Source organism: Dermacentor andersoni, chromosome 5 (assembly GCF_023375885.2).
Source record: "Dermacentor andersoni chromosome 5, qqDerAnde1_hic_scaffold, whole genome shotgun sequence".
Lineage (NCBI taxonomy): Eukaryota > Metazoa > Arthropoda > Arachnida > Ixodida > Ixodidae > Dermacentor > Dermacentor andersoni.
This window is the reverse complement of record NC_092818.1, coordinates 171,615,527-171,627,922: the sequence shown is the minus strand read 5'-3', so window position 1 is coordinate 171,627,922 and position 12,396 is coordinate 171,615,527. Positions and strand designations below refer to the sequence as shown.

Here is a 12,396-nt window from a genome sequence, read left to right as displayed (position 1 = left end):
CAGTGTTTTCTTTTGTGTTGTTGTTTTTTTGTTTTTTCATTGCATTTGTTTGTGGGCTGCCGTTCTCAGAATACAGAGGAATAACTTTGTAAAGAATGAAAGACAAGGTATGAGCAACTTAGGTGGTAGAAGAGTGGTTGGGTATGCGTGGTTCGGAATTTGGTTCGAAATTCTTTTTGCCAAAGCAACGTCCGAAGCTGGGTGCCGACGCCGGAGTTTCTGCAACACGGGGCCCTTAACGCTATCACATTAATACAAAACTTCGCACGGAAGTTGCTGTACATTTGCACCACCTGGAACTAAGCCTCTTACGTGGTCCAAAATTTTGTTGCAGTTGCCTTTTAATGTGCCTTTAAAGCATGCTTTCCCTCATCACTGCTGTGCTCACGCGCGGAGCGCATCACCTGTTTGCCGGAGAACTCATAGCCTAACGTTGCAAATAAAATTACAGACCGCTCCGGACTCCAGTAAAAGGTTTCTAAACTTCTTTCGGTACTGTCGGGTCAGCCATATATGCCCAGGACTGAAATGAAAAAAAAATATATATTTTTTTTTTCTTCAGAGCATCGCGTGCAATATTTGCAAGAAATGCGAGTTGCAGTTCTCAGCCCTGCTCAAGCTTATTGACTTTGTTTTATCCTGCGTTTGTCGGCGACGCTTTAGCTTTTAAAGTTCTCAATCATTCAGAGCTTTAAAAAAAACAGACATACAATACGTTTGAGCTTGCTGTGACACATCCTCCATGGAGTTCCACAATCCATGGAACTCCATGGAGCAATTCCATAATCATTCAACACAGTGTTCGGAAGCATTACCTTGCGGGCTTCCGCAAAACTGATTTGCCATATTCAATGACCTTGTGCTTCGAGTTGTCGATTAATTGGCCCTCGCTCCGCAATCTGCTAGCCTCCCGGTTAAGTCATGGGGTAGACTGGCCGCCCTGAAACTCCTTAGTCCCGGGTTTGATCTCCGGACAAAGATGAATTTTTCTTCAACTGGGAAACTTTCTTTTTGATAAACCCGTACGGGTTTCCTTTGTAGCTTCATGCTATGCTAGGGTGGATGACAATTTTTCCTTTTTATTGCGTTTGGAAGTGCACCTTGCAAGCCCGTAAATAGTAGAAAGGAGCACCACCTTAATATATTGCCAAAATTTTAAAACATCTTTTTTCTTCTCTCTCACAACATGGCTGCTGCGATGCTGCGGTCAAGCGGGCTTGGTTACCGCTGTAACAAAGGTTGCACAACACTGAACTTATATATACGAGGGACGTTCGATAAGTAAGTTGCATCGTTTTTTTTTTTTTTTTTACGCGAACTTTATTAAAAAAAAAAAACACCATATACACCATATGGTTTCATGAACTATACACCTTAGACTATTTTTCCACATAGTCGCCATCGACATTGAGACATTTGTCGCAGCATGCAGTCAGATTGAAAAAAAGCACTATGGTAAAGCACTGGCCTGGGATGCAAGAAATTGTCGCGCAGCCTGCTCCACCTCAGCATTGTTTTGGAAGTGACGTCCCGAGAGTGCGGCTTTCAATGCAGCGAACAGATGTCCATTCATACCGGATAACAGCACGCAATTCCGTTGGCGATCATGTTGTCAGCACACGTCTGTCTATCATTGTGATTTGTACTCGAATAACCTCGGGCACGCTGGTCTGCTGCTATTCTCTCTTCTGCGGCGCTTTGCGCATGCGTCATTCCTCGTCTACTGACGCGCCTTCCGTCGTTGAACCAGCAACAGGCGTGTATTCTTATGGCGATTGTTTGTTTCATCTGGTGTACCATTTTAAACAAAGAAGAAGAAATGCCGAAACTTGCTTCCGGAACGCCCCTCGTGGTTCCTATCTGCAACTTCAACGCCTACCAACTCTTACGTCTTTGGTATTTTACTTTTTTCTGCCATCATCCCATGCTACCCGTGATATAAGTCGTGCACGTTAACTTTCCCGCCTTTCTTATATTTCCATCTCTCCCGTATAGGAAAGTCATACCACTGCGACGTACAGTGCGGTCAGGGCGCCGCTGTGTGTACAAAGAATCTGCGCAGGAGTTTTTTGCGCTTGCGCAGTTGTGTCATATTCGCGTTGAGCTATTGCTAACATTACGTGTTTTAACCCCTTCACTTGGTACACTATAACTCTCTAACGCAAGAGGTAACGATCCCTGTGTTTTTGTCGGCGTTTCACAACATAATTCACATCACACACAAAAGAAGAAATAGACAACGTCATAAAATGAACAAAAATCTCGACCTCTCTTTACCTTCACCAGCAACTTTACAACAACAGTAGGGTTTAGCATTCGTCATTCTTCTCGAGCATGCGACGTTGTGCTTTTCCGGTGGCGACGTGCTTCGAGCTTTCGCTGAAGCGCTTTGCTCAGTCTTGTCTGGCGGAGCTCTTGAACTCTCTTCAGCACCTTCATTTGCTCGTTGTGTTGGTAACGCAGCTCTGCCACTTTACCTAGTTGGGCGAGAAGAATTAAGAATGGAGTGTTAGAATAAGCAAGAACAGAAACAGCATAACGTATACAAAGGACGAACAATGATGGTTCGGGGTCACAGAGAGCTGTCGTTGTCTCTAAAGTTTAACTAAGTATGATTTATCAGGGCTCAGTATTTGCATTCAAATCCAGGTTAATCTCAGGGGCGCATTGTTCCTGATTGCTTGTTCACTGCGTCACTCAAAACGGTGGTTTCCAACTCTTCGTTGCGTGTAAGAGTAAAACAGAGCCAGAACCCACTTGCGCTTTTCCGTTTGTCTGGCTTTACCACAGCATACAGCATCAACAGCTTTGGTGGAAACATCATAAAACTGCACCGATATCTTGTGGGGCTCTACTTACAATGAATACTTTTCTTCCAAAAAGGTACCTAATCTACTTTTATACTCTTATACTTTATATATCCCGAAGTAACGAGGGCAATGTTCTTTGCGGGCATCAGACATTCATTTCTGCAAAACAGAGAAGTTCACTCATATAATTTGGAAGTGCGCCCTGCGTTTATCATGAACGAAGCTCGGTATACGGCTGCCATGGCGCCTCTTGTAGGTCGTATAATGGCATATATTTCGAGCGGGTAATGGACGAATGTGCTATGTTCTAACCTACCGAATATCTTTTCCGTGGGAGGCAGGGGAGCGAGATCGGACATTGGCACCGGCGTTGGAAGCGTTGTCCGGCCAGTGTCTGGAGTCACGATTGAGCTCTGTAGGAACAAAGGATCGAAATAAACTGCGCTGCAGTGAAGTATCTCCTCTCTTTGTCTCCAAACTTTCATAAGGCGCGCAGTCAAGGCGAAGCTAGGCACATAAGATAATGTTTGCCATCGCGTGAACACTTCATCGCTATCACGGTAGCGACGACAACAAATTGGCGACTTGGCAGAGACAGTATATATCCTATCATGTCGTTTTAAATGCACAGCTAGGATAGCGTTAATATTTTATTCTCCATGCGGCTGTCATTAGAGAGCATAGCACATGGGCAGTAGCACGGGGTATCTTGTTACGAGTGCCTGCGCGAGAAATGGTGAAAGAGGCAAAAAAAATCAATTACGCGAGAGTCAGTGTGCTAGAATATTGTAGTTAAACTAAGGAAAGGAAACGTTGACACGTGCGTTATGGTAATGCTTTACAGAAATGAGAGAAAGAAAACGTAGGCATAACAACGACTGGAAGAAAGAACCAAAAAATTTGGTAAGAACACCTATCGTGGGACACCAGTGACACGCACGGATTGGTGTAACACCTAAACGGTGTAGTCCCAGCTAAGACGGAGCAATTAGAAGAAAAGGAAGCGGAACTTTCTGTGTGAGTTGAAAAAAATTCATGTTGTTAGCAACCTCTTGAAGAAGATCCAGTATATGGCTTGTTCTTAATAATACAGTAATTAATAGTGAATTAACTAACTTTTTAATTATTATTTTACCACCTCAATCTAAGTATACGATTTGAAGAGCATCCATTAGAAATTCACTTTCGGTTTGCGACGCGTTACCGTTTGCGTTGCTCTCTTTAAAAGAAAGCCACTGTGGTAACCCGAACGATAACAACTACATCAGTCGAAGAATGGAATGGATCTGGTATATGACCTTACATTTGAATTTAACTGGAAAAGAGAACATCCGCTGCGGTGGCTCCGGCGACTGTGGCATTCTGCTGCTGGGCATTAGCTCAGGACTCGGGGCCTGTATTCGCACATACTTCTTACGCTAGAATTGTTCGCAAGAGGGAATTCCAGCCAATCCTGATGTCGCACATATTATTATCAAAGGCGGCTGCCAGATGCCGAATAGCAGTTAGAAACGAAAAGCTTTGTGAATTCGGCCCCAGGGCCCGCATTCACAAAAGTTCGTAAATAGAATTGTTCGTAAGACGAAATTCTAGCCACTCCTAATGTTGGACATACCATTAGCGAAGGCGGTTTGACCAATAGTAATGAACACTTACGATGGAGGAGCTTTGTGAATTCAGCCCCTATTTTAGGCCGTGGCGGTCACATTCTTATAGAAGTGTACTGCAGAAACGGACGCGTAGTAATGTCTCCGTGCCCTACAAAGCGTCCCAGGGGGTCGGTATTAACCAGAATTATACTACTGCGCTTTCTTTCACATAGAGGTGTAGCTTTGAAAATTAATATTAGAGCTCTTAAGCAGGTGAAGCCAAGTGGGAGAAAAAAAAAAGAAAATAAAAGGTACGCACCCTACTCAGCGCTCTCTCGGCGTAAAACAGCTGCGCAGTGTCGTCATCTTGAAATGTGTCCGTATCAGCGTCCAAGTTGTAGTCGGCTAGAAGAAGGGCATATTGCAAATGAAATTCAAAGCTGGAAACCAGGGCTGATTCCAGCGAAATCTCAATGAACACAACTTGCGGTATGTGATTATTCGTGAATGGAATGTCTGAAGCTTTTTTCGCGGTTGATGCCCGAACTCTAGACTCCCGGAACCCACCGCCGTGACTGTTTCGCAGCACGACGTAGCATGTGCCTCTGCGACATGTTAGTCGTGTTCTGAATGCACATATGAAAGCCCAGTTCACAAAAATTATTTTGGAGCCTTCCATCTGCTAAGGCGCTTTCAAGCTTCTTATATTTGTATGCTTCGATCGCCTGCGGTCCTCATCTCTTTTTTCTCTGTACAAGTGAGCTACGCTAATACGCTTTTCAGAGTACAACAGAGAAGCGTAGTAGCCGGCAAAGTGATTGTAGTGCGCGAAGTAGTATGACTCGGAACAGCCTTTGGCAATGTCATAGCTGCGACGCTTGAATGAAATACCGATCAGTGGGGCTATATACCGTACTTAGTTGTGTTATTTTACGGCGCCATACGTTTTTATCTAAAGCAGCAATCTATAAACAACGCGTACGTGATTCTCTACATCTTCGCGACTGCTGCTATTGTGCCTATTTTAAGGTGTTCCTTATTTCTCGATCCATAATATTTCCGGCGCTGGACCATCGGCTCCTGTGCACCACAACGGCTCACTTACCGCCGTCAAGCTTGATTTCCTTGCCCGTCGTGTTTTTGACTGAGTCCTTTATGAGTCGTATTCGTTCCTTCCGCAGCAACGCGGATTTCTCTCGACACCGCTCTTCTAGAATGCCGAGGTCGTGGTATATTATGTTGTTTATCACCTGCAATAAGTACAGTGGTACTGAGCACAAATTGTTTTGTTGTATACAGGGGTATCATGCTTAAGTTCTCGAGAATATTTAAATGTCGCCTGTGACAGACAGTATAATTCTTGTTTCTTGAGCTGGATTATGCGAAGAGGGGGACATTACTAGCGCTAGAACTAGGAACACTTATTCAACTAGTTAAAAAATCACAAGTTAATTTTCAAATTTACTACTTTACGGTACATATTGCAATTTACGAATCGTAGCCGGTGAGCTTGCAGGACATATCCATCTGAAATGAATCTCCAGCATGATACCAGTTCCGAAATATTATTTCTCAAAGTATGGGACGAAATACATGGGCGTTCCAATAACTGTTGCGGTTCAATGCATAAAAGAGCGTATTGTTAAAAAAAGTAAGCGGAACAACAGCGCATTTTTACGGCGAGTTTGATAGCGCGTATCTACAAAGTGGTGCCGTTCTGGAAATTCACTCCAAGTGGCTACGCCTTGCCAACTCACCGGCTATTTACGAATTGTATACAATTCGTAAATTGCAACATGGTCCGCAAGGTAATTAAGAAGTTAATTACTCATTTCTAAGAAATTTAGTTCAATATCTGTTTCGATTTCTCGTGCAAGTAATGTCCGCCTCCGAATAATCCAGCTCAAGGATCAGAATTATGTTATCTGCAACAGGCAATTTTTAACAATTCCGAGAAGCGGTGATCACCCCGTGTTGTTTCCCACTTTTCTGCTACCGCACGGCCTGGGTTATTCAAGTTCGAGGTGCCTGTCCGGTTCGATTTTATCGGCGCAGCAGCAATACCACATTGTCATTAAATCGTTATATTATTCTACTGTTAGTCACAACCCTTCTGCATCATCGTAACACTGCCGGAGCGCTTGAAATCGAAACTATACATAGCTCAGCGTGTTGATGCTACAGGGTGGCATTGTACGAAGTTTAACGCGATAACGTTAAGGGCCCCATGTCGCAGAAAATCCGGTGTGGCCGTAGGCATCGGCGCCGGCGCACTCGGCCGTGAACATCATCTCGAACCACGCATATTCTATACGGCACTAAAGTTGTTCTTTTATCACTAAAGTTCCTCACACATTGTCTTACGTTCTTTACAAAGTTATTCCTCGGAATTTTGAGAATGGCAGCCCACAAATAAATGTCATGTAAACCTTCTCAAACTGAAATATCAAAAGTGCGAAACAATAACGGAAGATCGTACCTACCATAAAGCTCGCCTTCGTGCATAGATTTTGTCGCCAGCGTTTTCCGCTAAGCATTACGGTTACGTATGAGCTGTAGTTGACCGGAAGCGTGAGAAGCTATCAGGGATCTTTGAATGCTATCGCGTTCCACTCTTAAAGGCGAAGCTTAAGCGTCCTCCAATTTTCTTTTCACTTCTTTTGTGGCTGTGTACGAAAATTTGCAAGGCGGGAACAGCGCTAAACACACGGACACGTGTGAAGGCACAGGAAGAACTACAGGCTGCGCAGACTAACACTATTTTTTTTTAACATATGAACAACCCACTAGCAGATGCTTTCACCTTAAAGCTTTCGAAAAACCGGAGTTGCCTGCTAAGTTTGAGTATGGAGATGTAATCATCGCTGCTCCTTTTCTAGAGTTCCGTATGACATTCTGTCTTTCAGTTTGTCGCTATTACGCTGGAAGGAAGCGGTGCTGCGGCACGGCGGTACTCCGGTTATACCATAGGAAAACCGTGTAGTGAGTACTTCGAAACGATGTATACTGCACAGATTGACAGGATTCATAGTTGCATGAAACACCACGAAAGACGCCGTTTAAGGCATTGTTATAAAGAACATTGATAGAACATTGTTCTTGATTACAATACCACTAATATAGATTGCAAGGAACTAAGTTATTGAACTTCAATAATGCGTCGGGTCGTTAAATTTAGAGAAATACGAGAAACTCTACGCCGTGTGCGCCGCTGAAGTTCAACGCTTTATTCGTGCATTTGTTTACTCATATGTGTTAGACTTTATCAGGCAAGCTGTAATGTAACGCGTATCATGATGCATTTAGAACTATTCATGGAGCATTATATGTGAGAAATCTTCATTTGCACGGCCATGTCCTCGTTTTAAACGAAATTACCATGCCTATTCCAACATTAGCATTTTCCGACAGATACCAGCTCCTTACAAGAAATGCAGATCCTTAGCAGAGCCGGCACATTTCATTTGATTATACTGTGCAAAATATTCTGCATTCAGTAGTCCATACCCACCATTTCTAGCCATTGCTTCAGAGCTCCTGCTCTTCTGTATGCGCTATTATAACAATTGAACGCGTGGTCTCGTCTCTCCGACGTTTTCATGTCAGTGAAGATGTACGTGATGGCCTGCAAGATGAAAGGGAAAATACATGGACAAAAAGAAGTGGCAAAAACCTTTGTGCACGGGTCTCGCACTAACATGCGACCACGTGTGTAAAGTTGATGTAATCCCTTCACTACCCTCCCTATTTTTTTTTTTTTTTAAGATGACCACACCCTTGCAATAATGTAGCGCTGCAGTGGAGGCGTCAGTCAAGTGCGATAGTGCGAATGCACGTGTTCTATACTGCGTATAACAACGTTTTGTTTGCTCATTCTCGAGCACAGTATTGAGCGCACATCCCAATCGCCAGAGCACGTCCTCGCAGCTTCCACGCTGTTGTCATGCCAGATTATTGTATGCTGAGAGCAATATTGTTGATGTGCTGTAGCATCCTTTCTGGATGATACCACTATAGCTTTGCTAGATCGGACAAAAAATGCAAATAAGATATGTCATTTGAGGAAATCTCCCATTTAAGCACACGGGCACGACACACATGCCCACGTTAGCTCCGAATGAGACTCCCGTGGCCGTTTATCCTTTCTGCCTTTTAATAAATCTGACTACCTGCCTTAACTTCTTTCATTCATTATACCACTATAAGTGGGCAATGTCTTCCAGAGCGGATCTTTACCTCCCGTATTACGTTTCATTACGCAAAGATAATGTATGTCATATGAGGCTGTGTCACTCCAGAACATATCTGTTTAAGTATTCAAACTTTCCCCGTACCACCGAAGAATGGTGTAATTTGTCGGCGGAATTGGTGGACTGCAAAAATGCTAAAGATGCGTGCGCACTGCTGAGCCGTACGGGAGATCGCTTGAGTCAAGTCAATTTTGTCTCATTCATCGCTGAAAATAGTGAGGACGTCCTCTGCGTGCAAACATTTGACGACGATACGGGACCTATACGGGGTATTATTACGTATGTGCTTGTGGTGTCGATTTTCTGCTTAAGGAACATCAGGCGTAGAGTCATAGAGAACGCACCTTGTAGACGGTCTCTATTTCGCCGGGGTTGCAGTAAGGGAACTCAATATTTTTCAGGTAACGTTGCGCACCTTGCAAGTTTTGTAAGGCAGCACTGATGTTGTTTCTGGTTTCAGCTGCACAGTAGTACCGCAGTTTCTCGTCGCTACAAAGAGAAAAAAGAGAACAAGCGAGAGTGGTATATATCAAAATGATTACGACGGCCATGGGGAGCCGTCACAATAACAAGTTAGCGAGAATCAATGCGGTAAACTATTTTGAAAATTCCCACCGTATCTAACTCCTACGAGATGAATAAGGCTGATAAAAGCGAGAAATCTTCAACTAACTACATAAAGTTTTAGGTCTGGTTAGAATTAGTTGCAAGTGCACCGTACTTTTCCGGGCAGTGGGTACCTACGCACCTGCACAAGTGTGCATCTTCTAAATAACTCAATATAACTTGGAATGCTGGACAGGATACGTCTAACGTCACGTTCGTCCAAAGACTGCCGATGTTGGCAAGTACGGTCCACTGTTAACTCTGTTTTCTTGTCTTAAATTTCATCGACACCGACATGGAGAGGACAGCATTTTGCAAGCAGGTAACCCGTAAGTGCCTTGATAAATATCTGCCTGTCTGTCCCTCTTGATAAACATTCCTCATCAATGCTGCAGCACCTGTAGAGCGAATCTCGTGGACACCATCGACCTCCCTTGAGGGTTCTCTTATCGTACTCGGACCACATTTTGATAAATTCTGATGCAGGTGATTTTAGTTTCGATTCACGCGCAGTGCTATGTCATGCCTTAATAAGAGCATTTTCTAACTATTTTTCTCGTGGTGATGATGAGTTAAGGTGCTGTGACGGAATTTTGGGCTTAATTTTCTTCTCTAACCCATTCTTTCTTGCAGTTTTTCTTGTAGCGCAAAAAGCACAAGGATGTAGAAAGAAAAGCGAGAGAAAAAGTGAGAGCTAGAGAGTTCTTGAAGAATAGACTTCCAGGACAGCGTAATTTCCAAAGTCAGCGCAAAGATGTCTGAGCTCTGCGACCGCCTTTGATTGCATGGTGAACGCTGTTGTCTGTGCGCACGCACTACTCGTTACCTCTTTTTCCCTTTTATTTTTCTTCCCACTTGTCCCTCCCCCAGTGTATTCTGGCAAATCACGTGCAACCTCGTTAACCTCCCTGCGTTTTCTTTCCTTTCTCTCTCTTAAAGTCAGCGTCAGTAGATCGATAAGGAAGCGATCTATAGCAGCAAACTGGAAAACAAGGGTCCTTTATGACCGTGGGAGCATAATGAAACAACAGTACTTCCATCTAAAGTTGAGGACTTGGTAAATCACTGTACAACTGCATATTAGCCAATTTCTTCGGGTTGTGGCACCTAATAGCTCATCTTCTAATATATGTGGTAACTTTGTTCTCTTGATTCCGCTTGGCTTAATTTGTAACTAGTTTTGTAATAAGTTTAGTGAATAAAGGCACATATCAATTCCTTCGCAACACGTGTGATTTGACTGAGCAGTGTATTTAAACAAAGAAAACGTGTGAAACCGTATTAAAGTGGGCCTTGAACATCGCGGGAAACGTGCCTTTCAGGGACAGTGTCGAGGTCCTTCCACTTTTTGAGCGCCCGGGAGAACTGGGAACATGCCTGACGCACCATGAGCAGCGCTTGTGACCACTTAAAGTGCGTCAGGTCAACCTGCTGCTTGCAGATGTTGAGCTTCTCAAGGTCCAGGGCAAGTTGGCATTCCAGCTCGCTTCCTGAAGTCTTCGAGATAATGGTGTCTGCGTGCCGTAGAATTATGTACACAAGAAAAAAATGTACGTAGACAATGAGTTGAATCGAAATTGTCCTGAAGCATATGGTAAATGAAATTTTATGTGGTACCCACTTCGAAACTGCTTATAGGCTTCATGTTTCAAGATTCATCATGATACCACATTTAAAAGATCTGCATAGGTTGCTGCAACACATGCTGCAAGTAAGTGACGCCAAAAGTTATTCTACAATGCAACAAGTGTCCCATGTTGCTTGCTCGAGAAAGGGGTGCGAAATTGATAGTTGACCAAAATTGATTGCAACAGGCTGCCGAATTGTTGGAGTTTTGCACTTCGCCTAGTTGGTTACCTGTGGTTCATATGCTCTTGTAGGAAGGAAGAATGGTGACGAGGTTACATGAACGTTTGGAGAGATAACAAGTACTTTTGTACAGGTGTTGTTTGAACTCGTACATCACGCAAAATTCTTCAAATCTAAAAAAAAGTAGGAAGTAAAAATATTGGTATGCAAGTTTAAGCGCATACAAGGAAATCGTATACGGAACACCGTGTAGGTCCTTTCCCTGGAAAACAGGCGCAGGGAATAAGATGCTTAGCTGATTAATTCTGGACGCCAGCGTTAGGTTAATACAATGGTGCAGATTATGCTTGCTAGTTATTTAGGAATCCTCTTGTACGAACATAAATCGAGTTAAGCACACATTTCGCAGCTGCTCAAATCAGTCCTTAGTTATCCCCGTTTCTCTACTTGGCTGCTGTAGATCGCCGTTGACTAATTTATTTCGCAATATTTAACTGCAATACCACTCGAAGTGACTTACCTAAAAGGTTGTCTCTGTCTTGGTACAGTTGCGCAAGCTCTTCGCAGTCGTTTGAAAGCTCTCGAACTTCTTTTCGTAAGACTTCAATTTGCCTTTCCGTCACTTTAAGCTCGTTGTTGCAGACTTCCTGTGGAATAAAGAGAGAGAAAGAGAAAAATAGATAACGTAATCAGTCAACTACGCAACTGCATCATCATCATCAGAAATCGCGCAGTCATAATTTCATACTAAAAGAAAGCCCGCAGCAGTTTGTCAAGAACGCCGTTGACCAGTTGTGTCAAGTTTTTTGCCGTAAACGGAGCTTCGCAAGGTGGTCCGTAAGTAGACTTTGTTTCAGTGGAATTGAAGCTACTTCAATAGCTCTCCTGTTTATTACACGAATTGTTATATGCGACTCTTTATTCGAACTTTTGTTTCGCAAAATGTATTGACATCGGCGCGGTGCATGTTACATGCTGTCGCACCCAGAACTGCACATGATTTTCTCATTGAAATGGCCTGCAGTGATGCATAACAAATGGGGATACGACGGGGCTCACACGTTTCAGCCCTCGCTTGTGAATGCTTAGACGAGCACTGTAAGCAGACTCGATAACTGTCCGTTATCGAAACGAAAGACAGGATTCTAGCATCGACTGAAACCCGCACTACAGCACTAAAGAAATTTAACCTTGCTTTCTTAAAAAATCAAAGCACTTCTTTGATTCAAAACGGTGCAGGTGTGCAGTAGATTTTTCCTCGTTAATTTACGCTTTTCAGGGACGTCGCTTTCGTCGCTCCATATTCGTTTCTCTTCGTCTTTTCATTCCTTT

The 12,396-nt window shown here is 43.5% G+C and overlaps 1 protein-coding gene across 1 annotated transcript in view; it reads right to left on the bottom strand.

The window, feature by feature from the left end:
- Positions 1-2,250: 2,250 nt before the first annotated feature.
- synr (BH3-only protein sayonara) overlaps positions 2,251-12,396 on the bottom strand; it is a 31,035-nt gene continuing 20,889 nt past the window's right edge. The window contains exons 6-13 of the mRNA XM_055071304.2: positions 11,585-11,711; positions 10,571-10,769; positions 8,994-9,138; positions 7,911-8,024; positions 5,505-5,649; positions 4,719-4,804; positions 3,127-3,223; positions 2,251-2,477 (exon numbers count right to left, since the gene is read on the bottom strand). Of these exons, the coding sequence (XP_054927279.1) occupies positions 2,320-2,477; positions 3,127-3,223; positions 4,719-4,804; positions 5,505-5,649; positions 7,911-8,024; positions 8,994-9,138; positions 10,571-10,769; positions 11,585-11,711 (1,071 nt within the window). The 3' untranslated portion in view covers positions 2,251-2,319. The remainder of the gene's footprint in view (positions 2,478-3,126; positions 3,224-4,718; positions 4,805-5,504; positions 5,650-7,910; positions 8,025-8,993; positions 9,139-10,570; positions 10,770-11,584; positions 11,712-12,396) is intronic.